Here is a 24,913-nt window from a genome sequence, read left to right as displayed (position 1 = left end):
TCACACAAAGGGCTGTACTTAGGAAGAGGCAGTATCTATGTTTGAGAATGATCTGCAGAAAAAGGAGGTACACCGCGTTTTCTTACTGAAGTGCATATAATCCATGGCGATTAAAGTTAAACACATGCCCCTGATGCTTGAATGAAACGGAAAAAATGCAGATTCTGCTGTCTAAAGAGAGAAAGAGAAGGAAGAAAAAGAAGAACAGAACAAAAAGAAAAGAGATATCACAAAGAGGATCAGCAGCATGGCATTGTCTACCGGTTCAAGGAACGAAGCAATGCTTTGGAAAAAACAAAAGCAACATGATGCCAGAAGCCAGCGCCATCACCGCTACACCCGTCCTGCCGAAACATATGGCTGCTCCATCTCTCACTGCATTCTGAGGAGCTCCATGACATGAAACAGTGTAGTTTCCTTTTGTCTTAACCAAGATGATCGAGTGATATATCGCCGCCCGGGACTGGATTTCTTGGGGACATCATTTCTTATCGCTCGCTGCAAGTGTTCTTCCCTGCTTCTTGGAGACAGCTCCAGAGGTACCACAGTTGCACATACTACATTTTAATCCGTATTTTCTCATTGGTTTTCACAGCTTCAGATCAGGATTGAGGAGATCCGGCCTCTTTACTTTTGCAGGGAGTGCAGAGATCTACAGCTGACGGGTTGGACATATTTGTTTCTCATGACTTTCCGTCCCTCCTGGGAGTGATTTTCTCTGAAGTTCAATATGTCTCGGGAACCTAGATCGCACCACCTGGTTAGTTCCTCTTCTCGTTGGTGAGATCGCAAAGTAGTTAGTTGTTAATTCACGTCTGCGTGCTTGAAACCCGGTCTTGTTGGCATGTGCATCATTTGCACCTGTCATAATCATCATTTACATCCCCAACAAAAGGAACAAGTTACACTAATTAATCAGATAATTATAAATATATAATCATCATTTACATCGCCACCGGAGACGACCACCGGAAAGCCCGCGCGGGCGCCGGGGAAGGTGGCGGCGGGGTTTTCGGCGCTCCTTCTCGCGGAGGCACTCGGATCCAGGGGCGGCGGCCCCTTCTGGCATGGCGTGCGGCGTGCCTGAGGGTTCGGCCGTGAGGACGGCGAGCCGCAGGTGGTGGTCGAGCGCGGCGCGGATCTTCCCGTGCCAGATCTGGAGGTATTGCCCCCCTCCCTTCCATGCATCCCTTCCCAGTCCCGTTCGGTTTTGGATCTTGCCGGATCCACCTCCGGTGTGTTCTGGACTTCTGGTGGAGCAGATCGGTGTTCGAGGGAAACTTTGGCTGCCTTGGCTGGACGGCAGCGGCGACGCCGTATTTTGGCACCGCTTTCCTCCTTGGGGGCGCTGCTAAGGACACCATCTCTCCACTCCAACCCATGTCCGGGTGAAAGCCCAAGATCCGATGCGGATCGGGCGTCGGCGGCGCCCCGTGCACCGTAACCTTCCTGGAGGCGGCGCCAAGGACATTGGGATCGGATGGAAGGGTCTGCAGGTGAGGGGTGGGGGTGTGCTGCCTCCCTTTCGGTGGAGCGGTGTTTCGTTCTACATATTCTTGGCGACGGCTCTTGGCGGCATGGAGCAGCGGAGGCTTGGCATCAGATGTGTGGTGACGGACACGCGCAGGAGGTCGACGCTGTCTGGCGTCGTGGTGGCGTCGGCGGCAGCGAGACCGAGCAAGGCCGATACAACAGTACAGCTCTGAAGATGGATATGTGGCAGGTGGCTGTGGCGGCCTCATACCCGGCAGGCGTCCTGGTTGAGGAGCACGCCGGACTGGTGGGTGCCCATACCCGGCAGGCGTCCTGGTTGGGACCTCAGGTCTTAAATGTTAGGTTTGGCTGCGAGATTCGTTTGGTATTAGGCCCAGACCATCAGCGCCCCTTCATCAGCTAGATAGGAGTAGCGACAGAGGCTGCTCAGATGGTGGCTTTGGTCTTACTGTTGTACGACTTTGTAAGGTCTTGTTTTCATAATTAATAAATTGGCCGTATGCATCGTCTAGATGCAGAGGCCGGGGATATTCCTCCTTTTCTAAATAAATAAATAAATTTATAATCTACTAGAGTGTAGCTTGGGGCCTGTGCAGAAGCCTCCCCAGATTTCTGCTGTGGATAAAGCAAATTCTACAAAGTATGCCGATTGAGAATGGTGTAATTTGGTTGCTTAGTGATGCAGTCATTTCAAAAGACCGGTAGTTATGGTGTGATAAGCTAGTAACTGACAGAAATACAGCCGGTGCCAGGCCAATGAATCCTTCTAGCTTTACACAGCCACAACGAACGCAGATACAGCAGGCAATCACACGATCATAAATTTGTCAATTGAGTGCGTAGGCACTAGGCAGTAGCTGCATGCTTTGCAAATTTATAAATTGGCATAAGGAGCTCACCACATGTCTGGAAGACCTAGGATCAGACTGTTGATTTTGTTAGCAGGTGTGTGCATCATATACGCCCATTGTGTTGATCATCCTCATGTTTAGATTAGCAGTCAGCAATTTGGACCGCAACAACTCAATGTACATTAAGTGAGGATATCTGAACTTTTATTTTGAACCCTTATTTATAGTTCCACTCTATTTAAACTCCCAAACGGGACACTCCCTAACGAATCCGAATGATATTATTTATGATGGCACCACTTGTGGCGTTAGTTTAGTCATATGCAAATAGCTAGTACAACCTAGAGTACCAAACTACTGAATACTGATATAAGCATGTGTTGTGGAAGTCATATATAACAGCCATTTTATTACTGCAGAGAGCAAAGGATCTTGACGACGCCGTCAAACAATTGCTTGGTCTTTTGTGTGAATGCGACCGTACTACACAAGGCAAAGCTAAAGCATTTTGCTTTGGTGGCTGGGATGCTGAGGGTCTGGGAGCATCTGCTGTTCTTAGAGCTACAGCGAAAGCCTTAAGATCCACAAGCGATCCTGACATGAAAAGACATATTGGCAGAATTATCCATGTGGATTGCTCCCTATGGAAAAATAGAAGGGCCATGCAGAGGGCAATTGCGGAGGATTTGAACCTTCAGCATGTAATGGCACTATTTGATGAGCAGGATGAAGAAGATGATTTTAGAGGGGTAGATGAGAGCTCTAGGGAAGTGATAGCAAGCATCGGAAGAGTGATCTATGAATCTCTAATGTATGAAAAGTTTCTGCTGATTTTACATTATGGGGGAGATGAAGATATTGATCTGGCAGAGTGTGGCATTCCTGAAGTTGGTCCGTTTGGTAAAGGTAAATTGCTGTGGACCAATCATGGAAGATTTCCCTACTCAGTGAGCGGATTGCATAAGTTGATGTCCATTTCTACTTACATTGATATGACCATCTACTCTGGCCCTCAAGATATGGTCTCCAACTCCATCTCTATCAAAAATAGTAGTCACCCGGTGTGTGCTTTCTTTCACAAACAAGCGGCTGCAGTGATTGATCACACCGGCATGGATGGCATCAACCCGACAACAGTTCTAGATTGCTTATTGTACTCAACGTTCCTGACAAAACAATCACAACAAAACCCAGCCATCGGTGTCGACTATGGTTGGGATACTCACGCTTGCAACTACTGGATTTGTGATGGAATCCTTCAAGGGGACAGAGCTTGGGAGATTGGCAATGCATTATATGGAGTGATATCACGGTTAGGCTATTCTTCAGCGGCAAAAGGACCATTTGCAAGGTATTTGAATCAGCGAGAAAACCCCTATAATGGCTGGTATTCAGTTACCTCAAACAAAAAAACCGCACATGACATGTGTTATGTACCCAATAGTGCATCATCATATTTCCTAACTTACAAGGGACATGATCCAATTTATCTACGCTATGATTTTTTTCACCTAGCTACCAATCTCCGTGTGCTAAAACTCAGCAAGTGCAGCTTTGATTTTGCATATCCTCCTTTTCGGTGTTGCCACAACTTGAGATTCCTTTGGCTTGATCATTGCACAAACACAAGGAAGGAGTATGGCAGCGGATCAATTTTTCCCAACCTGCTGGTGTTTGACTTGCATTTCACAGAATATGTTTTATTTCCACAGATGATTGAACTGATGACAAATCTCAGGGAGATAAATACAAAGGGAGTCTCATGGAAGACTATCGGTCATGCATGGAAAAGGCTACAGAAACTTCACAAGCTCCGAGTAACCGAATCTTCAGATGTCATCACAGTGGACAGTTTCTCTTCCATAGATATGATGGATCTGCAGCTCCTTGACTTGTCCGGCAACACTCGCATGGAATCATTACCTGAATTGTCATCAGCAATAAGTTTGAAGATGCTTGTTCTTGATGGTTGTTCCAGCTTGGAGCATATTGTACTCCAAGGAGCTCTTCCACTGCTTGAGAGTTTCAGCTTCGATGGTTTTGGCCCAGCTGACAACTGGACACTTTTCATAGATCTGCCACAAAGGGAATTACGACTCAAGTCTCCGGTAGATCTAGATGAGAAGAAAGCCAAGGTGGTCCCACAAGAAAGGAATAAAGGAAAAGAAAAGGCCAAGGTGGCCTCCCAAAAAGAAGAAGAAACAGCCAAGGTGGCCTTGCAGAAAAAGGAATTAAAAGCCAAGGTGACCAAGATCTCCCTAGAGGGTTGTGTTCGATTGCACAAAATATTCTTGCGTGCACTGCCCAATTTGAAGGAACTGGACCTCTCTAGTACATCCATTAAAGTGCTCAACCTCAAGGCAATGGGCGTTCCAGGCCTCAGGAAGCTATTCCTATTGGGTTGTCAGCAACTTCGTGCCCTGATCTGGGACGGATACCCTAGATTGCAAGTGCTACATGTAGACACACGGGGAACCACAAGATCAATGCTGGACGGATCCTTTGACTTTAAGGCCTGTATTGCCTTTACAGATGGAAGGTTCATAGGGCCAGCCATACAAGGAATAAAAAGTCAAATATACCCTAACTCCTCCAGGGTACACCTCCTTATCACTTGTATGGATCATAGCCAAGCCAGCATCACGAATAGTATTGAGGAGGTTTGCCCTAGCCAAGAAACCAATTTGGTTCCAACAGGGAAGTTGTCTCTTTATAATGATATTGCCCTTGTCAAGGATGTCAAATGCTTGTCCTTGTTATGGGACCGTCGACAGCTTCAACCTTTGGAGAAGCACATCGAGATTGGCGAAGGAAGCTACAACTTTGAGAGTATAGATGACAACGGATATTTCAGAGATTTTGTTTTGACATTTGTTCAATCGTTGCATGTGCATGACAATTCATCCATCACTGCTATTCCCCCAAAGCGTGGAGGGATCTGGCGCGGCCTAGAATGGTGTCATGTGGAGAGGTGCCCAAAGCTCCACATCCTTTTTAAATGTTGGAGGGCACAAATGAACTTTGAACACATAAGGGCATTCTCAGCTTCTGATCTCCCGATGGCCTATTGCATCTGGGGTAGAGGCATTAATACTCAAAGCAGTAGTCGTTGTTTCAAACAACTGCAGCACATATACCTGCACAACTGCCCTCAGCTGGTGTTCGTCCTCCCCATTTCCTTCATCTTGCATAGCTTGGAGACCCTCCAGATTGCGTACTGCAGTAACCTTCGACATGTTTTCCCATTGGACAAATGGTGCCCTCAAGAAATCGCATCTGGTGTCAAATTCGACAATCTGAAGCACATCAAGCTATACCATCTTCATAGCCTGGAGCAGGTTTGCGAGGCCAAACTGACCGCACCGGCATTACAGACGATCAGTCTCAGGGATTGCTGGGGCCTGAGGCGTCTACCGGCTGTAGCACATCAAGATCCTAAGCCGGTGGTGGACTGTGAGAAGGACTGGTGGGATAAGCTCGTGTGGGACGGCGTCGATGTTGGCCATGACCCGTCGCTCTTCGAAATACGCCACTCAGCTCACTACAAGAAGACCATCCCAAGGGGCTCCCTTCTAAGGTTTGGTGCAGATTGTTGTTCTTACTAGCTACACAGATCCATAAAGTGTCAAAATAGTTCTTAGTAATTGCTTTTGATTCTGTTTCTTTATTTTTCAGATAATCTGTTATGGTACTAGGCGTGTGGTTCACCAATAGAAGGGAGGTCGGCCTGCGGGAAGCATTTATCGCTGTTACCTGTTCTCTTCTCACCACTTCTTAAGCCCTTACCAGCTGCCTGTGTGTTTGAACTTTGAAGTGTGTTTGTGCTGCTACATGCGTCATGAATAAACGGTATGTTTTTACCAAGGTGTGTTAGCTTGTCTTTGTGTGTTAAGCAAGCACTATAGTTCTAGCTTGTGTGTGCTTGTAATAAGAGGGTGTGCACACCTTTGTGCATCAACACTGTGGTGTGCATGAACCGTAAATTCAGCGAGTGTTTGGTTGATGAGATGACATATATGATTGTGATGAGTGGCCGGGTGATCTGACGGTATTTTCATCTGCTAATAGTGTTCTATCACCTAAATGTATTTTTTTTTTCCGCCGGAGTTTCTCTAGCAGATGTACATCTATCTCAGATGGTGAAACAACTATCTGTTTTTCCTATAAACAGAGTAGACCCTATTTTCAGCGTTCTTGCTATCACCACAGTGCTTCTAATGAGAGTAATGAGTAATGAGTAACGAGTACCTTAGTCCAAGAAGACAAGAACTAACAAAACAGTTTGATAAAACATTATATGCATGATTCAGCGGCGATTCACCAGAGGGGATGAAGATGCCGGTGATTTCATGACCTAGTTGAAATCACGCGAAAAGCAGAGCAACTCCTTGTTTTGAACAAGTAACAGCAAAGCAGTGCAGTTCCCTCTGCCTAGGGAACATCTATGGTTCTCCGTTCGACCACGACGACAGCCATGGGCGCATACCATCCAGCACAGCAAGAAAATCTGTTTTTAGAAAGAAAGAAAAAACTAGTTAATTGCTTGATATAAGTTTTAAGCAAGCAAAGCAATAGGACATGCTTATGCCAAATTTGTTCCCAAAGTTGCACCACAAAATGCAAAACTATCTAGATAACGCGGGTCATAAAGTGGATGATACCGCAATTTGCCAGATGCACATGGCGAAGATAGCAGCAAAACGTAGGAGCTCTTATAATTTACCATGATTGCCATTACGGATTGACACAGACTGCTTGGTACTTTAGTAGCGACAAAGAAGAACCTTTCACACATAATACTGATTATTAAGTGCTACAAAATGTCAGAACACAGTTACACCAAATCCAGCGTTCATTCTCAACAGATACAACAGGTCGAACAGATTTATTTAGCACAAGGTACATAGCTGGTGAATACGAGATGAAATTCGGACACAAACACACAGAAGCAGCACCGATAAGGCAGGCGGCAACAGAAGTCCTCGGCGTCTCACTTGGCCGAAGCCATTAGTTGACCGCTGCCGGCTTGAAGTCGATTATGAGGACTTTCTCCGTTGAACCCAAGAAATCAGTTGCAAACTCGACGTGTGCTGGGTGGTAAACGTACTCCTTGACTCCCTCCGTGCTTTCGAAGGTGGACTCGAAGACGTGCGTGAACCCCTGATGCATGTTCTCTATGCTCACATCGGTTCCCCTGCAAGCCAAAGAAAGAACGCAAAATTGATGTTTCAGCTTTGCGAAAATGAGAACAGGCTGAAAACTCGTGAGTGTCTGACAGGGTGTGATAGCTTGGTTTCAAGGTTGGTTTCGACAAACGGGCACATTTGAGGGCATAATGTAAACTGGCAGACACGAGTTGTTGTGCCATTGTGAGGGGAAGCTTTGATTCATTCTTGTTGCGAATGAATAGATTATAGCCATGCCAACTCAATATCACCAGCAAAAAAAAATCATAAATCAAACCACATGAGGCTAAATGTTGAAGATGTCCTGTCAAGGCATTTGTAACATGAGAGATGCTTGAGTAGTTTGCATTGGCTGCATCAGCTTTACTTGTTGGTTTGACCACACTGGTTTGGTTCCCCTGTTGGATCCAAGAGAAATAGTAGCTGGTTTACTACTACTTGAATCCGTCATTTTTAGAGCGATCACATGGCTTCCAAGCCAGCAGCCGCGCAGGGAAGAACCAGAGCCCAGGCAGGCAATTCGTCGAGCACCTGCCGGGCGCAGCCCGAGCAGCTACAGCAACAGTGCAGCAGAAAGGCGGCAGAGGCCGGAGGTGCGTGAACCGACAGGGGGTTGGTGGTGGCGGTGAGGGCAGGTGGCGTACCAGTGGAAGGCCTTCATGGAGGGGACCTTGTCGACGAGGCCGGCGTAGCCGCGGATGAGCCCGTCCAGCCGCTCCGGGGTCACGTCCTCCTTGAACTGCACGATGACGAGGTGCTTCACCACGCCGCCGCTCCCCGCCGCCGCAGCCATCGCCGCTCCCGGCTTGTTCGTGCTGCTGGCCGCCGCCGCGCACCGCCGTCTCCTCTCCTCCCCGCTTGCTTGCTTGCTTGTGTGCTCGGTGGACGGTGGTGTGGTTTCTCGGTGAGCTTCTTTCTTGTCCGGCCACCGCGCGCTTTGTACAGTTTGGCGTGGAGCGGATGGGTTTACCCAGCTGTGCGCGGATCTGGGATCCTGGGGTTGGTGGCGTTTGACAAGATCAGAGCGGGATCGACGATCGTGGTATCATGGGCATGGGCAGCACTCGCGGCCCACCAGGGTAATCATGGGGGCATAAACAAACGATTTTTTCCCCGGGATAAGGATCGTGTGGGGATCGGAGAGCTGGCTGGTTTACCTCTGGTGCAGTGATGCCCCTAAAAAAAGAACCCCTCTGTTACAGTGATACAATTTGCTGCATTTGTTTTGTTGGTGTTCTCTTACCGCAAACATGTGCAGTGCGTAGTACTCCTTCCGTCCGGAAATACTTGTCATCAAAATGAATAGAAGGGGACGTATCTAGATGTATATTAGTTTTAGATACATCCTTTTTTATCTATTTTGATGACAAGTATTTTCGGACGGAGGGAGTACTAGTAAGGTGGGGTTGCACCCCTCCTGTCGACGTCGACAACAAGCCGTGTTGCACGCCTTCTTCTCTGCACTGCTGAGCTCCTCGGCCGAGTCCGTCTGGGTTTTAGCGTCATTGGCCTTTATGGGAGGGGCTCATCGGATTTCACTACGATCGCCTCGACGCCCCTTCTCCGACGAGGAAATCTAGGGTTCCTTTCAGTGCGGATTGAGAGGGGCCTCGGCCATGACGAGGAAATCTTCATTCAAGCCTTCTATCGTGCTTTCAAGTTTGAGGTTCTTCCCCTAGACCTAGCGAACGATTTTCATGCTAGGGTCGCAGATCTTGAGGGGATCGATGGGGCGTACATCGTTTGTTGCCTAAGAAAGATGGAGTGCTTGCTCTAAGCTCCATCTGCCCTATCTTATTGCAAAATGCTAGTGTCAAGGGACTCGCTGAGAGTGTTCAACATGTTGCACCCGGATGCAACGACTCTCATTGACCTAGACCAAATAGGCAACATCAGAGGGAGGGAGGGAGGGGGGGGGGGCATCTCTGAAAAATTTCTTCTATGCCTCAAGGATCACCTAGCTCTGCAACAAACGAACTGCTCACACCCCTTGTCAACAAAGTTGACTTTGCAAAAGCATTCGACTAGGCGATATGAGGGGTCCTCTTCGACACCCTTGATGTGTGAGGTTTCTCCAAGTGGATAGGTTGGGTTGTCCAAATCCTAACCTCGCATCGGTCCGCGATCCTACTTAACGGGATTTCGGGGCGGTGGATGCTCTGACGTTGGGGGAATAGGCAAGGTGGCCCTCTTTTCCCCTACTCATTCATCCTCGTTGCAGATGTCTTCTAGCGTCTCATCTACAATAAATGTCGGGACGACCATGTGCAGCATCTCCTACTAGACGACATGCCTTGCTCCATCATCCAGTATGTAGATGACACCCTTGTCATCATCCAAGGGTCCCCATCTGTTACGTCTCACCGGAGGCAAACTTTCGACCTTTTATAGAGTGCAACTAGGTTGCCAATCAACCTCGGGAAGAGCACCATGATCTCCTTGCCAGCTCACCTTGATCCCCCAAAGCTACCTTGGGCTCCCTCTCTCCACCGACAAGCTTGTTAACTTCCGCCCCCTCATCGCCAAGGTGGACAAGTACCTCGCCATCTAGAAAGCCCAATAGAAGAGGAGTGCACCACATTTTCCTACTAAAGTATATGTAATCTTTGGTGGTTAACATTAAACACATGTTGCTGATGCTTTAACAAAACGGAAAATGCAGATTCTAAATGAAAGCAGAGCCCGTGCAAGATTTTTAATAGTTGTAAGCGCTACGAAAAACTGGATTGCCTGACTTATTTTAAACTATAGGAGATAATATCCAAACTACAGTAGCACCAAATTGTATCATGCAAAGAGGAAACACAGTCCCACTAAGTTCAACAGTCACTCTCAAGAGATATAAAACATGCCAGCCAGATTTATTTAGCACAAGGTACAAAATGAATTTCAAACACAAACAAAATATCACCGAGGGCGACAAAAGAAGCTCACAGGACCTCACTCTGCCGAAATCACTACTAATTGGTAGCTGCCGGCTTGTAATCCACTATGAGCATTTTCTCCGCCAAAGCCAAGAATTCATCTACAAACTCTACATGTGATGGGTGTGCAATGTACTCCTTGACTCCCTCTGCGCTTTCAAAAGTGGACTCGAAGACGTGCGTGAACCCTTCGTGCGTGTCTAGCACGGTCACATCGGTTCCCCTGAATACCAAACAAAGAATAAACAATTGACATATAAACTCTGAAAAAAAACGAGTTGAAACTTGTGAATGTCCCACGGGCGGTACTCGTTTTCATGGTCGACACAATTTCAACAATGGATACATTGAGGGCATATTAACCGGAATATACGAGTTTTTCTGACATTGTCATGGGGTCTTTCAATTTATTCCTTTTGCGCAATTAATAAATATGACCGTGTAAAGTTTACACTGTAAATAATAACATGATAAGCTAAACCACATGACATTGAATGTTCAAGATGCAATTCCAAGATATTTGTAGTACTATACAACTTATTTGACTCTAATTGAGAAAAGAAGTTCATGGGGATCACACATTGGGCACCTAAGGCTAAAGAAGTTGTTTCAGCAGAGCTGAGGTTGGTAAACTGTAGCAATGTCTTTCTCCTTGAGATCCATTAGCTGAATTAAATTTTCTTACCGTGTAAACTTCATATTGTAAATAGGAACATCATAAGCTAAATGTCCAAGATGCCATGTCAAGATATTTGCAATATATTACCTAAAAAAGAAGATCATGGGGATCACATTGCGCACCCTGGGTCTCAAGAAGTTATTAGAGCAGAGCTGGGGTTGGTGAATTACAGCACCAACTTTCTTCTTGAGATCCATTAGCTGAATTACATTTACATGTTAGTTTGAGTTTACTGATCTGAATACACTGGTTCCCCTGTTGGATCCAAGAAAAACAGCTCGTCTGCTACTTGAATCCCTTCTACATAAAACTAATCAAATGGTTTCCAAACTAATGGCCGCATGCATATGGAAGAATCAGAGCCCAGAACCAGAACAGGCACGGAACTCGTCGGGCACCTACCGTGCGCAACCCGAGCAACAGCTGACCAATGGAGCGAGGCAGGCACAGAGGTGTGCGACAGTATGCAATGCAAGGATTGAGCGGGAGGATATATATATTCACCAGTGGAATGCCTTCATGGAGGGGACGGCGTCGACGAGGCCGGCGTAGCGGCGGATGAGCTGGTCCAGCGCCTCCGGCGTCGCCTCCTCCTTGAACCGCGCGAGGACGAGGTGCTTCACCACGCCGCCGCTCCCCGCAGCCGCGGCCATCGCTCTCTGCTCTGCTTCTTGCCGAGGCTGCCTCTGTCGGTGGTAGTATAGATCTTCTTATCCAACCACGCTTGTTTACAGTTGGCGTGGAGTATTATTGTGAGTGGTTGACAGTTGGCACTTCTTAAAGTGTCTCTAAATCATCACCTAACTTGCACAGTACGCGTCCAACCGTAGGGCCATCCACATTAAGGGCATCTCCAACGTTCAAACAACTCCACTCCGTTCGGCTCAAACGGTCCCGACCCATTTTGTCATCCAACGTGGTATCCTATCGGTCCGCGTTCTGATTCGGACGTTCGTTTTGCCATAAACCGGAGGCAAACTATGGAGGCGGGGCACTTTGCGGGAGTCCGGACCGCCGCCACGTAATACTCCGACACCCCCGGTCCACTTTTCTTTCACTCTGCCTGTCCCTTGCTTTGCGTACACATCCTCCTCATCTGTTACCGCCGTTGTACCAATCCAGCCGCCGTCCAGGCATCGTAGGAAGTCAGCCCCACCCACCACCACCACCAACTCGTTTGCCCTACTTGGACTACGTCGCCGTCCACCCAGGATCTCTCCGTAGCCAGATACCCTCCGCCCGCTGCCGACGATGTCCATGGCGGAGACCACACCTGGCAAGTGTTCAATCAAATGCCATTGAGCTTTTTGTTGTTTTGTAGATTAATTCGATGGTGGGGGTACTCGGTAATGGAGCACGAGTTGGTGTGTGATGCGTGGTTGGTCGTATCTGTGAACTTTGTATGTAGGAACTCAAGGGGCTCGATCTTTTGGCAGCGCGTGCATGCCTCTTTTCATGCACGAAAGAGCTTCACGCCTTACGAAATGTGAAGTAGGCGATCCGGACAGGACATCGGGCCGGCCACGGCGGCGACGGGTTGCTGGTGTCGTGCATGGGAAGGCGGGTTGGTGACGCCGGCGGCGTCGATTTGTGCGACGTGGCCGTGCTGCACCCAGAACGTGCGCACTGATGGCATGACCTGCCCTGCACGAGGCATCGTGAAGAGGAGGTGCCGCAGGTTCTGGTTATTACGGACGCTAGGTCAAATTTTCTACTTCATCTCTCGTAGGAGTATTGGTTAGTCCGGCAAAGTTTTTTAGGTTCCTTGCGTTTATTGGAGGACAGCAAAATAAGCTTAGTTTGTTTGGCTTTTCTACCTACTGAAATATTGATATGTAAAATCTTTCCTCGAATTCATGAATTGTAGCCGCCTGTAGCACAATAGTTAGTCATTTTGCTGGCATTTATAGTTGAGAGGGATGACAATTTCTTCTGAACGAGATGGCAGTTTCTATCAGGGATGGGAATTTTTTTAAAACTACCACTGTTTGATCTCGTCTCGGAATTAAAACTACCACCGTTTGCCATCACTCTCCCAGCGAACATCAGCTAGATATGACTTCCGTCAATATTTGGACATAGGGAGTAGTATATGGAGTAATAAAATTAAATCGGTCTGATGACATCATCAATGCTATTTTTACTTCATTTTCCATTATTATTTTCACCAATGATGAAACTTTATCAAACCACAAAAACTATATACATATACATAGGGAACTTGGTAAAATTTTATAAATGTGCTTCAAACATAATATTACAAGTTTGTATTTAACATGCATGCTTACCAAGTTTCAATAGGTTCTTTCGTGTTTTAACATGCATCACTGTGTTCATATAGTTTTACCATGTTTCATGGAAAGGGGAAAAGTTGTTAGAGTTATGCCAAAATGGTTCAATGTGATTCTTCATGTTCAAGAGCATATCGAAATGTTTCGTCCTGTGTCAATGCGCTTCCGACATAATAGGCGGCTGCTACACATAAGCCGACTGATCTTAGAAAGAAATCAGCCGTCTGATTCAGGCGTGAGTGGTCGTCACATTGCAGGATCACAACATCATGTCTTCCTCCTCTAGCTTGCCATGCATCCTCCTCTCGCGTCACATCCATTAGGGCGATGCTCCAACGCATCACCGGAGGCCCGGCAATGCTTCACCGCAGCCGTCGATGCTACATCACAATACCGCAGTTGTCAACGAGCGCCACATCGAAGTACCGACAGCCTCTCTGCAGTGTCGCGAGCGCTGCATTGTAGCCACCCGACAAGAGCTCCACCGCTGCATTGCAACTCCGGCTGCGTCGCGCCCGTTGGAATGCTACATGTACGTACGCAAAGATTTCGGAAGTTCGCGTGAGCGTAGAATTATTGCTCCTCCCTGCTTCATCACTTGATGGTGGGGTCAAGGACGTGCCCAGCGAACAGGATCGCGCCGGACACCTCCTCGACGACGAAGAAGGTAAACGGATGGTCAGCAACAAAGTCCACACGCGGCGGAGGCGGTGCTGGGTTCGGTGAGCACATGGGTGCCATCGAGTAAGTGGCCGCCGCGGCCTCCGTGCCTTCCTCGTTCACCTCGATGACAGCCCTGTGGATCACCTGCTCCAGTGCCAGCTTCCTCCTTGCACCGTCCTCCGCCATGTCGGACAGGTCGGCCTTCCCCAGCTCAAACACCTCCTTGACCCCCATCTCCTGGAGAACGTTGTTCATTGTCATGCCGAAGGTGACCTTGAATTTAGGCATCCGGAAGTCGTCGACCAGGACGGTGCTCCTCGGCAGATGCTGGCGCAGAAAGTCAGGGTTGCAGACGATCTTGTCGGTGAGCCGCCACAGCCCGTCGCACGCGTCGGGAAGGAATACACACATGGAGTAAATTGGCCCGGGCGACCACATCGTGCGGCGCCCTTCCTCGTAGCGGAGCTGGAGCACCTTGAAGCCATCGTGGCAGGCGATGCTGTGCATGCCGAGACCGCGCATGAATGGAGCGTCGACGGCGGTGCCGTCGAGGCGGTGGAACTTGTCATTCTTTGTGAGATACTTGTCGAACGGCTTCGCCCACTTGCCCTTGAAGTAGATGGCGTTGGCGAGCACCAGGTCGGTGAGGTTGGACAGCGCGCCCCGGCCGACGAGGGAGGGGATGAGGCCGTTGGTCGAAGACGACACCCATGAGTTGATCTGCTTCCTCGCCTCCTCCGGCTGCACCACGGGTATGCATGCACGTTGACGTTGATCGATCGTATACAGAATTACAGAATACAAATCGGCCATGGGAAAACGGAAGATGGTGTTGCACTGACCTTTTGGCGGAAGTTGACGGCGCGGACGACGGCCTTAGGACTCGGAGGCATCGCGGTAGTCGGGGCGGATGGGCATGGTACGGTCATGCCACACGCCGCTCGCGAAGCTGACGCGCGGGCCGCCTGTCCGGGACCGGTCTGCGAGGACCTGCTTGGCGAGCGCGCGGACGTGGCCGGCGAGGAAGTCCCGCGACGGCGCGCCGAGGACGCCGAGCAGCTCGTCAAGGGTGCGGTCGCGGGCGCCCGCGGCCACCAGGGAGAGCGCCGCGTAGACGGACAGCGGCGAGAAGACCAGGTTGCCGCTCCTGCCGGCGTCGTCCGCAAGCCGCTTGTTCAGGCCGAGGGCGAAGACCTGCAGGCCGTCGCCGGCAGCGGTCTCCCTGCGGAACCATCGGCCTAGCTTCTGGAAGCGGCGGTGGGCGAACTCCTTCACAGATTCCATCTTGCCTTGCGTTGATGCTTGCGCATAGGGATGCGTTTTGATCAAATCATGCAGAACTTTATAGCCTGCCTTGGGTCACAAGTCATAACGGAGGGGAACTTTCGGTCCATGGGTGTATCTACATTCTAGTATATGGAAAAAAATAGTAATTCAATAAAAAGTCAAAAAAATCTGAAAATGTATTTGAAATAAACTTGAACTGTCATTGTACTTGTGAGAAAAATTACACAAAAAGAAAACCCCCCTTTGACTTCTTTTCAAAAAAGACAATTTTTTGGCCAAATTAGTGTGAATAATGACCTATAATAGCAAATAAATATTGTATTTTTGCTCTGAAGTCAACGTTTGTCTTTTGTTCGTGAAAATTTATATACCAGTGCAAAAGTAAGTCAAGTTTATTCTAAAATACTTCTGAACTATTGAATTTTTGTTTAATTATTTCAAAAAAAATCGCATATAGGGTGTATATACAACCAGGAACCAAAGTGTATTTCCCAAGTCATAACATCATATATTGGGCCCATTTGATCCGAAACTAAAATTTACTGGTAGTAAAACACAGGTCAAGAAATTAAAACAATAAATTCGGCGCTTAGTGTTAATGGGCTCAAACTTTTTTTGTGCTTTGAACTGGGGCATGATGAAAGTCTATACACATTTAATATTTTTAAATTCATGACTAACATTTTTTTTAAAAAAATATTAACTTATATATTTTTATTTCTACTTTTTTCATACCCGTTATACTTTTTAATACACACTGGAAATATTTTTCTATACACATTTAATAGTTTTTATTGTATAATTAATATTTCTCAACTTTTGTATATAAAGTGATTTTTACAACAGACATACTCAGAATTCAAAATACAAGAAAAAGAAGAAAAAAGTAAAACAAAAAAATGCAAAAAAAGTAAAAAAGATATGACCGATAAAATGGATAACTGGAAACTACTGAAATATGAATTAGATTGAAAACAAATTGAGTTAATAATAAGACTGAAGAAAATAAGTTTTCAAAATGATACACCGAAAAGTGATGCAAACATCCTCTATAACACTATGCTCAATAGTTTTAAGGAGTTCACATTCAATTGAGGTCTCCAATTGGGATTGGGGTATCCGTTTTTGACCGTGTCAAAAATTTCTCAAGGCTATCCCATTCAACTCTTTTATAATATACACTATGTTCTCTAATTTCCAATGCCTCACACTTAGTTGAGGTGTTCAATTTAGAGTTGGGTCAGCCAATTTTGACTGGGTCAACAAATTCTCAAGGGCTCTCCCATTGAATTCTTTTAATTCCCTTTGTTTCCATTTTGAAGCTATTTCATTCAGGTATCCAATTTTGGATTTGGTTTACGATTTTGACTAGTCAAATGATTTTTCAAATCAATCGTCAACAACCGCCCTATAAAAACATATCAATCCCGTGCTATGATCCCTAGTTTTAATGAGCACACATTCAATTGAGGTCTTCAATTAGGATTGTATTACCCGATTTTGACTAGGTCAACAATTTCTCAAAGCTACCTCATTCGATTGTTTTATACTATACACTATGCTTTCTAATTTTGAAGGCCTCACAGTTAGTTGAGGTATTCAATTTAGAATTGGGTCAACAATTTCTCAAGGGCTCTCCCATTCAATTCCTTGAATTTTCTAGGTTCCCATTTTGAAGCTCTTTCAGTCAATTAAGTATTCAATTTTAGATTTAGTTTACGATTTTGACCGGGCAAATGATTTTTCGAATCAATCAGCAACAATCTGCCTATAAAAACAAATCAATCCCATGCACCCTCCCACCACACAGAAGAAAGAAGCGGTACCATGTGATATTGTTGCACTAATATAGTACATACAAACATCAATCTAGAAATTTATACACATAAATATACGTTGGTTAGCAGATGACACAAAACCACAGCACAAAAGACCCATCAAATCACCACATTATAAATAAAACACACTCCATCACGTCCCCTGTCCGCCAAATTAAATATTCAATCAGTTCCAAAATATAACGAGTATTAGTTTTCTGGAAAGTCACATTATTTTAACTCTAACCATGTTCAGAGTAAAAAATATCGACATCCATAATATTAAACAAAATACTATGAAACTCTAACCATGTTCAGAGCAAAAAAATACCAATTTGCTACCATGAATTTTGATATATTTCTCTACAAATTTGATTAAACTTAGAAAGTTAGACTTTTTAAAAAATTAATATGCCTTATATTTTGAAACGGAGTGAGTAAATTTTTTTTTAGAAATCCAACAACACCAACGGCGCAATACGCGTCCCAACCCTTCTAGTAAGGACCAAAGAACAAAGGGCTGAATGAATGATTAAAAATACAAATAAAAACAGAAACTAAAGTAATAAATGAAAATGCTTAACTGAAGGCGGGACTGATAAGGCACATAGAACAGGACCGAAAACTTAGACTATATCTAAAAATTGGAGACTGAAAACTGAAAATTGAGGACTGGTACTAAGAACTAAACCTAGACGAAGAAATGACAAAGACTAAGAACAAACTAATGACTGATAACTGAAGACCGAGGAAAGTTACGTAAGGCTTCGTAAATTGTTTGTGGATCTAGTATTATTGCACGTAGAGAGAGACCAACGGCAAACAATACGGACACACATACACGCGTGCGAGCGACACAGAAAAATGAGGCACACTGGGGCGCTGAGATTTGTACATGATCGGACGGCCAACAAAAATAACCTGAAGCAAAAAGAAAAACAGACGGCCAAAAATTAGAAGAAGTGAAAAAAAAAATGCCCCGTCCCCAAGTTTTTGGCTCGAACGAGCGCTCAATATTTCTTCCGTGCACTTGTTTTTCTCTGTTTGCAATGCGTGGATAACAAGCTTTACATACAGAATCGGGTTGTTAGGGTTCTCACAAAAGAAAAGAAAAAGCAGTTTGTTAGGGAATTAATGTATCCCGATCTCCACGCCAACTTCCATATCTACTATCTAGTCTAGGGACTCTAATTCCCAACCCCTTCTTGTTTTGGGAAAGCAGCAAAGCAGAACAGGTCTTGGGGAAGAAGAAGAGAAAAGACAGAGCAGACCATGGACGAGAAGCATCTGCCGTGGGCGGCCATGGACATAGAAAAGGACGCCGCTCGCCCACCGGCAAACGAGCAAGCAAGCCATCCTCGCGAGGCAATGGAGCTGGACGCGATTGCATCTGCCGTGGGAGAGGAAGGCCACAGATCGGCAGGGATTGGTGTTTTGTGCGGGGCGTATTTCGTCTTCGTCTCCGTCCCCATCGCATTTTTGCTGTGGCTGGCGATACAGGACAAAGATCCGAATTACACCCTAGCGGTCGCCAGCATCTCGGGTCTTGACCCGGCGACGGACATGGGCGGCCGGCCCGCATTGGACCTGGAGTTCAACCTCACCGTCGGCATTGTGCCACGGAGCATCTTGGAGGGGCTGTGCAACGAGTTCACCACGACGCTCAAGGTGGCCTACCATGGCTACGAGCTCGCCTCCGCCGCGGCGCCACAACTCTGCGATCTCGGGCGCGGCAGGATGAGCACGACCGTCGTCGCGCGGGGTGCCCGGGTGTGGCTGCCAGGGCCTGTGCTCGACGGCCTTGCGGCCGACGTGCGGCGCGCGGCGGGGGTTTTCGACGTCACGCTCGCGATTCGGGTGGAATATCGAACCACAATGCACGCCTACGGGTTGCTGGTGTCGTGCATGGGGAGGCGGGTGGGCGACGACGCCGGCGCTCTGTGCGACGTGGGCGACCTACCCTCATGAGGTATGATGAAGGCCAGCTGCCGCACGATTCCTTGTGTTAGGCCTATTGAAATATTGATATGTAAAATTTCTGTCCTCTAATTCATGAACATGGTAGTACCTCATGCTCAGTATCCGCTTTTAGACCCCGTATAAGCAGTGTAAGCAGCGCTTCTCTGTCTCGGTAAATGACATCATTTGAACTTTTGATTAATATCTTGTTGGGCCAACTATCGTGTTAGATTTTCGGGTAAGTATTGGAACTTTGATTAATTTCTGTATGCAAACTATCCATTACAGTATATAGCTCACATCTTGTTATTTTTTCTTGAAAACTTTCGATCTATTCATCATCAATCATGACAGTACAACAAACATCAGAAATAATAAAAAATATATCTAAATTTATACATCACCTAGCAACAACTACAAGCACTGAAGCCATCCGAATACGCGCCACCATCATCGCCCCTCCCTCGCTGGAGGCTGACATAACTTGTTGTAGTAGATAGTTAGGAAGTCGTCGTGCTAAGGCCACATATATAGGACCCGCACACTATAAAAGAAAATGCCACCGATGAAGGGAACCGTAGATTTAAAGGATCCAACCTAAAGACTCACCATCGTAGAGGAATGAAGACCGGATCCGAGCGGATTCACCAAAGACTACTAGTGATCAAATCCCACGAGATCTGTCGGAAACACACCGTCACACGTCCTCCAACGATGCTAGTTGCACCGCCGGAAAGGGGGATAAGTGGGAGATCATAATGCCATCTTTAGGTAGTCGGCGTCTCGACTTCCTCAGCAAGACACAAACTCTAAACGGACACAAAAGACATAAAAAACGGAGGAGGAGCACTCTAGCCGGCAAGGGACGAGATCCACCATGCATCCACGACCTAAGGCCATAGAAGACGAGGTAGACTTGCGGTGCCGAGCCGAGAAACCCTAGTCGTATGTGGACTTGTGAGATCAGTCGTGGATTTTAATAGTGAACATTATGTGTTCCAAAAATCCAACGCCGTATATTTGTGTAATTTACATCTTGAATCATTTCACCTGAAAATCATCCATATATAAATGTGCATTTACATCTTAACATTTAGTAGGTGCATCGAAGGTGGGTGCAACCACTACTTTCCGTCAGAGCATCTCCAACATACGGGCGGTAGCACGGCGTGCTAAAAAAGTTTTGCAGCGCTGAAATAGTGTCTATGCGCATGAAGGTTTACCAGACGCACAAAAACACGGCGCCCAACTAGCGGCCTCACATGCAGCAGCCAACACGCACAATCCGGTGTCCCAAATTTGCTGCCCCGCACCCCACTTGGGCTAAAGTTACAGCTTCATTTTTGTGCGCGCTCTATTTTACAACTTCTGCTCGAGCGCTGTTTTTGGTCGCGCGCTATATAGGCATCTTCTCCAGCATGCGGCTTATGTAGCGCGTCTGTTGGAGATGCTCTAACATTTATCTATGCTGGACTAAGCACGGTCCGCCGTGCTCAAAATATTTGAGTTTTAGGTTTGTCCTAAGCAAACTTCTTTTGAATTGATCAAATCTATACAAAAAATATATCAACATCTACGACACTAAATTACTTGCATTTGATTCATCATAAAGTATACTTTCATAATATTTATTTGAATTGCCGTACTAGTAAACTAGCATGTACATGTCGTTTGAGGCCATCATCCCAATATATAGCCAAACAATCACTACAAAATCGATGGACAAGCCGACAATCTTGCTTGACACAAAATATGCACCGTCATAGCCTGCGATCGCTAGACACAAAACATGGTAAAAAAGCCCGCGGAAACAACTTGAGAACCCAACACGGAGACGGAGGAACCAATCTGCGACACGCCGTTATTTTGGAAAGTGTATGCTGCTGAAAGGAAGTGTCGATCGAAAGCACCTGTGCCCATCGATCGACTCGTCTACATAAGCTCACGAAGGCCGTCCCTCGTCAGCCATAGCCATTAGCCAGTGCCGGCCATGGAGATGGATGAGAACCAAGCAAGGACGCCACGTCCGCCGGCAATGAAGAAGATGGATGCGGCTGCACCTGGCGTGGTGGGACGAGGAGGAGGAGGAGACCCTTCGCGCTGTTTCCTATGTGTTGTCTTCGGCGGCCTCATCTTCTTCACGACATGTCTCACACTATTGGGGATGTGGGCGGAGATGACGTACAAGGACCCAAACTACTCCGTCGCGATCACCGCGGTCTCGGGCCTCGACCCGGCGACGGACCTCGGCCACCGGCCCGTGCTGGACCCAGAGTTGAACATCACCGTACGCGCGGCGCTGCAGAGCATGATAATAGTGCGCCCCTGCAACGGGCTCGCCACGACGGTGCAGGTGAGCTACCACGGCTTCCAGCTCGCCTGGGCGACCGCGCCGCAGGTCTGTGAGCTCGCCGGTGGCCTGCAAACGACCACCACCGTTGTCGCGCGTGGGACGCGGGTGTGGCTGCCGGAACCGGCGCTGGATAGCCTCGCGGCGGATATGCGGCGCACGGCTGGAGTTTTCGACGTCCACATCATGGTCCCAAACGATGCATACGCGCAACGGCGGCACGCCGATGATGGGCTGCTGGTGTCGTGCAGCGGGAGGCGGGTCGGGGACGACGGTTGCGGGTCTGTGTGTGACGTGTGTCCACTCTACTACCAGAGAACTGAGTTTTGACCAGGCTTTTTGTTATGCGCTTTTGACTAGACTTCTGTTTTTGCAAGTATTTTGTGAACGAAGTAAGTAATATTTTGCCATTATGTAATACTCATGGTGCCTCCTGGGTTAAGTCTTTTTAGAGGTTTCAATACTCATTGTGCCTCCTGGGTTAACCTTTCCATTTTCTTGGGTTGCTACGAAAATACTCAGTTCATTCCTATTGTATTATGGGTCCTCGTGACCCGAGCTTGTAATATAAAGATTTATATTTATCCCTTGTGTCATAGATTTGTGTTGTGATATTGACGTGAGTCACCGTTCATGATCGTGCATGGTGTTTATATTACTGCACGATTACAAATAGGGGCGTCACAATAAACTAGTCTAGTGTATCTATGTCGTGGGAGTGGACCTCCGCGCGACTGCACATAGTTTTAACTTTTTAGTTAAAATATTTCCGAAATGCAACCGTTTGCGTCCGGTTTGTACAAAATCCATCATGTTAGTACGCATGGTGCCTCCTTGGTTAAAATTTCCACTTTGTATTGGTATCTAATCTATGTTGGGCTAAACACAGTGCACAATGCTTTCTCCGGTCAAAATATTTGAAATTTTACATTTGTCCAAATCAAACTTTTTAGGCTTGATGAAATCTATTAAAAAAATTCAATATCTACACCCCTAAATTACTTGCATTAGATTCATCATAAAGTATATTTTCATGTTATATACTCCTTCCATTCCCAAATATTTGTTTTTCTAGACATTTCAAATGGACTACAACATATGATGTATGTAGACATATTTTAGAGTGTAGATTCATTCATTTTGCTTTGTATGTAGTCGCTTGCTGAAATCTCTAAAAAGACAAATATTTGAAAACGGAGGGAGTACATTTGAGTTGCCATAATGGTAAACTAGCATGTACATATCGTTTGAGGTCATCATCCCAATATAGCCAAACGATCACTACAACATGGATGGATAAGCCGACAACCTTGCTCCTAAAGACTCATAAGAAGAGGTTGTTGAAGAAGATATGCCTATGCTAAAACTATGGTAACATTGGACGCAGCCTATTAAGGACATGGTTGTACATGTGTACACCCATTAATTTAGGAGAAGAGGTCAAAGAATTGACAAAACCTATAAATTAGTGAGTAAAACATTTGCCTCAGGCTCCCTGTACACCCCGTACAACAAGCCATCAGGCCCGCCCAAGGCCGCATCAAAACCCGCGTCCAAGCATATCCTCTCTAGTGGATATTGGGTGCCCCCTTTGCGATGTGCCACTATAAAGGTCGTTCATTTGATCTTTGGCTTCCCTCACTCTCGCCAATTCTGGTCGATGTTTGGCATGGCTCTCCCCAACGATGCTTGCATGAGCGAATACATTGGCTCACTACTCTGGGTGCTGTCCTAGAAGGGATGATATCCACCTTCACTTCATATTGTTGTGACGTTCACATATCTGAAAGCCCCCCCTCCCCCCCCCCCCCAGCATTAGGATGTTGTGTAGAGAAGACATCGTATCATGGTGCTTTCGGCTGCCCACAATGATACACGCAGCTAGAGACACTTGTCTCGGCCTCAGCCTTTACCTGTATAAACAATCTGGCAATTTGGCCATTTTCAATGAAAATTCTTGATAGGGGACCTCTCCATGTGACTTTAATTTTGACGAGTCAGCCACTGCAACCAACACGGTACTAATTTGCAACATAGCGACTATACCTCCCAGTGGCGGAGCTAGACAACATCTGTTGGGGGGGGGGGGCATAAAATACAAGAGTTTGGGGGGGGGGGGGGGGCAAAAGTTAAAAAAGTTCTCATCTAAGCCCTCATAAATTTTTTTCCTTCACAACTTGGTTCCATGTTGGGGGGGCCACAGCCCCCCAGGTTCTTACATAGCTCCGCCGTTCATACCTCCTGATGCCTAACATTAAACCATTTAATGGGGCGAAACTGAATGTAACCATATCTATCTACAATAAGTTACTAAGCTTCATAGGAATGCTGGGCTATAGTGGCTCGGAACTTTGGGGGTCATTGGTGGAGAACGTTTGTAAGACCACGCTTCGCTTCTTGAGGGGTATGGGTCTGTTCACAAGTACGCATGGATCATGTGAACACCATTGTTAGACACCAGTGATGCAATATGTAACAACGTCACAATGACCCACCCAACTGTTCTCTCCACAAAGAACATGATATACCACATGTACCAAGTAATACCATACTGATAAAAAGAAACAACACAACCATAATCAACTACACACAGAATAAAAATGTCAGAGTTAACTCACAAATGAAGACGCCGTGACAAGTTGCGCATCCCACTCTAGTTAAGAAACTAAGCTCCTTGATTTTCGAGCTTCCTGGTGCGTCGGGGGTTGTGGGGTGGCTATGGTTTTTTCTTAAGGGTGTGGGTCTCTGGTTAAGAGTAACATACCTATATAGCTGTTATGTATAAGCCGGTTTTCTCAGTTTTAATTAGGAAGGTTCTAGAAGGTATTTCTTTTTCTTTCTGTGTTTTCTCTACTGGTTTTACTAGTTTTCCTTTGGAAAGTGTTTCGAGACGGTGCGCCGGCCGAAGCTTCGGCCGGTCGCCTCCCACTCGTGCGTCACGTTTGGTTCGGCCCCATGTACACAACCCACGTAGCATCCATGTAGCACCGCGCAAGACACGTACCTGGCCCAGTTGCTCCTGTTTTTTCCCGAGAAAAGCCAACCGCACATGCCTTATCTTCTCATCCCCTTATCCACTCGCGTCTTCTTCTCCAGCAGCAACACATCTTCCATGAGAGCCCTCCACCAACGATCTCCTCAAGCCATGCCGCATCTCCTCAAGCCAGCAGAATCACAACCATAGCCATTCCACCTCACACAACGAGCAAGATCTCATCTGCTCTTCCCCTTTTCCGCCGGCTACGAGAGCCACACCAGTGTCTCGTTCAACGCCGGCGAGGTAGTCATCGTCACGCTCGTATCCAGCAGCACCGCGGACCACTCGGATCGGCCGGAGGTGCTGGGGACCCCAGGTGTCGTGCTGCGACGGGCAACAGGAGGTGTTGGACCTCCAGCGGCCGAGCTGCGACGG

General features: G+C 46.9%; 3 protein-coding genes and 1 pseudogene across 3 annotated transcripts; 1 reads left to right on the top strand and 3 right to left on the bottom strand.

Annotated features, from left to right (window-relative positions):
* Positions 1-328: 328 nt before the first annotated feature.
* Positions 329-6,331, top strand: LOC123040120 (uncharacterized). The gene is made up of 4 exons (XM_044463050.1): positions 329-539; positions 640-760; positions 2,765-5,922; positions 6,021-6,331. The coding sequence occupies exons 2-4, from the start codon at positions 731-733 to the stop codon at positions 6,022-6,024; spliced, it is 3,192 nt and encodes a 1,063-aa protein (XP_044318985.1). The 5' UTR covers positions 329-539; positions 640-730; the 3' UTR covers positions 6,025-6,331.
* A 781-nt stretch (positions 6,332-7,112) lies between these two features.
* Positions 7,113-8,577, bottom strand: LOC123043246 (stress-response A/B barrel domain-containing protein HS1). The gene is made up of 2 exons (XM_044465634.1): positions 8,176-8,577; positions 7,113-7,539 (listed from the first exon to the last, which is right to left on the bottom strand). Exons 1-2 carry the CDS (start codon positions 8,322-8,324, stop codon positions 7,353-7,355), a joined length of 336 nt encoding a protein of 111 aa, XP_044321569.1. The 5' UTR covers positions 8,325-8,577; the 3' UTR covers positions 7,113-7,352.
* A 1,768-nt stretch (positions 8,578-10,345) lies between these two features.
* Positions 10,346-11,873, bottom strand: LOC123043247 (stress-response A/B barrel domain-containing protein HS1). Its single transcript, XM_044465635.1, has 2 exons — positions 11,639-11,873; positions 10,346-10,678 (listed from the first exon to the last, which is right to left on the bottom strand). The coding sequence occupies exons 1-2, from the start codon at positions 11,785-11,787 to the stop codon at positions 10,492-10,494; spliced, it is 336 nt and encodes a 111-aa protein (XP_044321570.1). The 5' UTR covers positions 11,788-11,873; the 3' UTR covers positions 10,346-10,491.
* Positions 11,874-14,019: 2,146 nt separating this feature from the next.
* On the bottom strand, positions 14,020-15,382 carry LOC123040119 (putative serpin-Z5; annotated as a pseudogene).
* Positions 15,383-24,913: the final 9,531 nt, after the last annotated feature.

The sequence above is a fragment of the Triticum aestivum genome, chromosome 2B, assembly GCF_018294505.1.
Source record: "Triticum aestivum cultivar Chinese Spring chromosome 2B, IWGSC CS RefSeq v2.1, whole genome shotgun sequence".
NCBI lineage: Eukaryota > Viridiplantae > Streptophyta > Magnoliopsida > Poales > Poaceae > Triticum > Triticum aestivum.
This window is presented reverse-complemented; position numbering and strand designations above follow the sequence as displayed.

What these genes read in the sequence shown, in the direction of transcription:
- LOC123040120 (XM_044463050.1), top strand. Translation starts at nt 731, where the DNA reads ATGTCTCGGGAACCTAGATCGCACCACCTG. An exon ending in AACCTAGATCGCACCACCTG is followed by an intron (nt 761 to 2,764) that starts GTTAGTTCCTCT and finishes TTATTACTGCAG; the next exon opens with AGAGCAAAGGATCTTGACGA.
- LOC123043246 (XM_044465634.1), bottom strand. Translation starts at nt 8,324, where the DNA reads ATGGCTGCGGCGGCGGGGAGCGGCGGCGTGGTGAAGCACCTCGTCATC. An exon ending in TCCATGAAGGCCTTCCACTG is followed by an intron (nt 7,540 to 8,175) that starts GTACGCCACCTG and finishes TTTGGCTTGCAG; the next exon opens with GGGAACCGATGTGAGCATAG.
- LOC123043247 (XM_044465635.1), bottom strand. Translation starts at nt 11,787, where the DNA reads ATGGCCGCGGCTGCGGGGAGCGGCGGCGTGGTGAAGCACCTCGTCCTC. An exon ending in TCCATGAAGGCATTCCACTG is followed by an intron (nt 10,679 to 11,638) that starts GTGAATATATAT and finishes TTTGGTATTCAG; the next exon opens with GGGAACCGATGTGACCGTGC.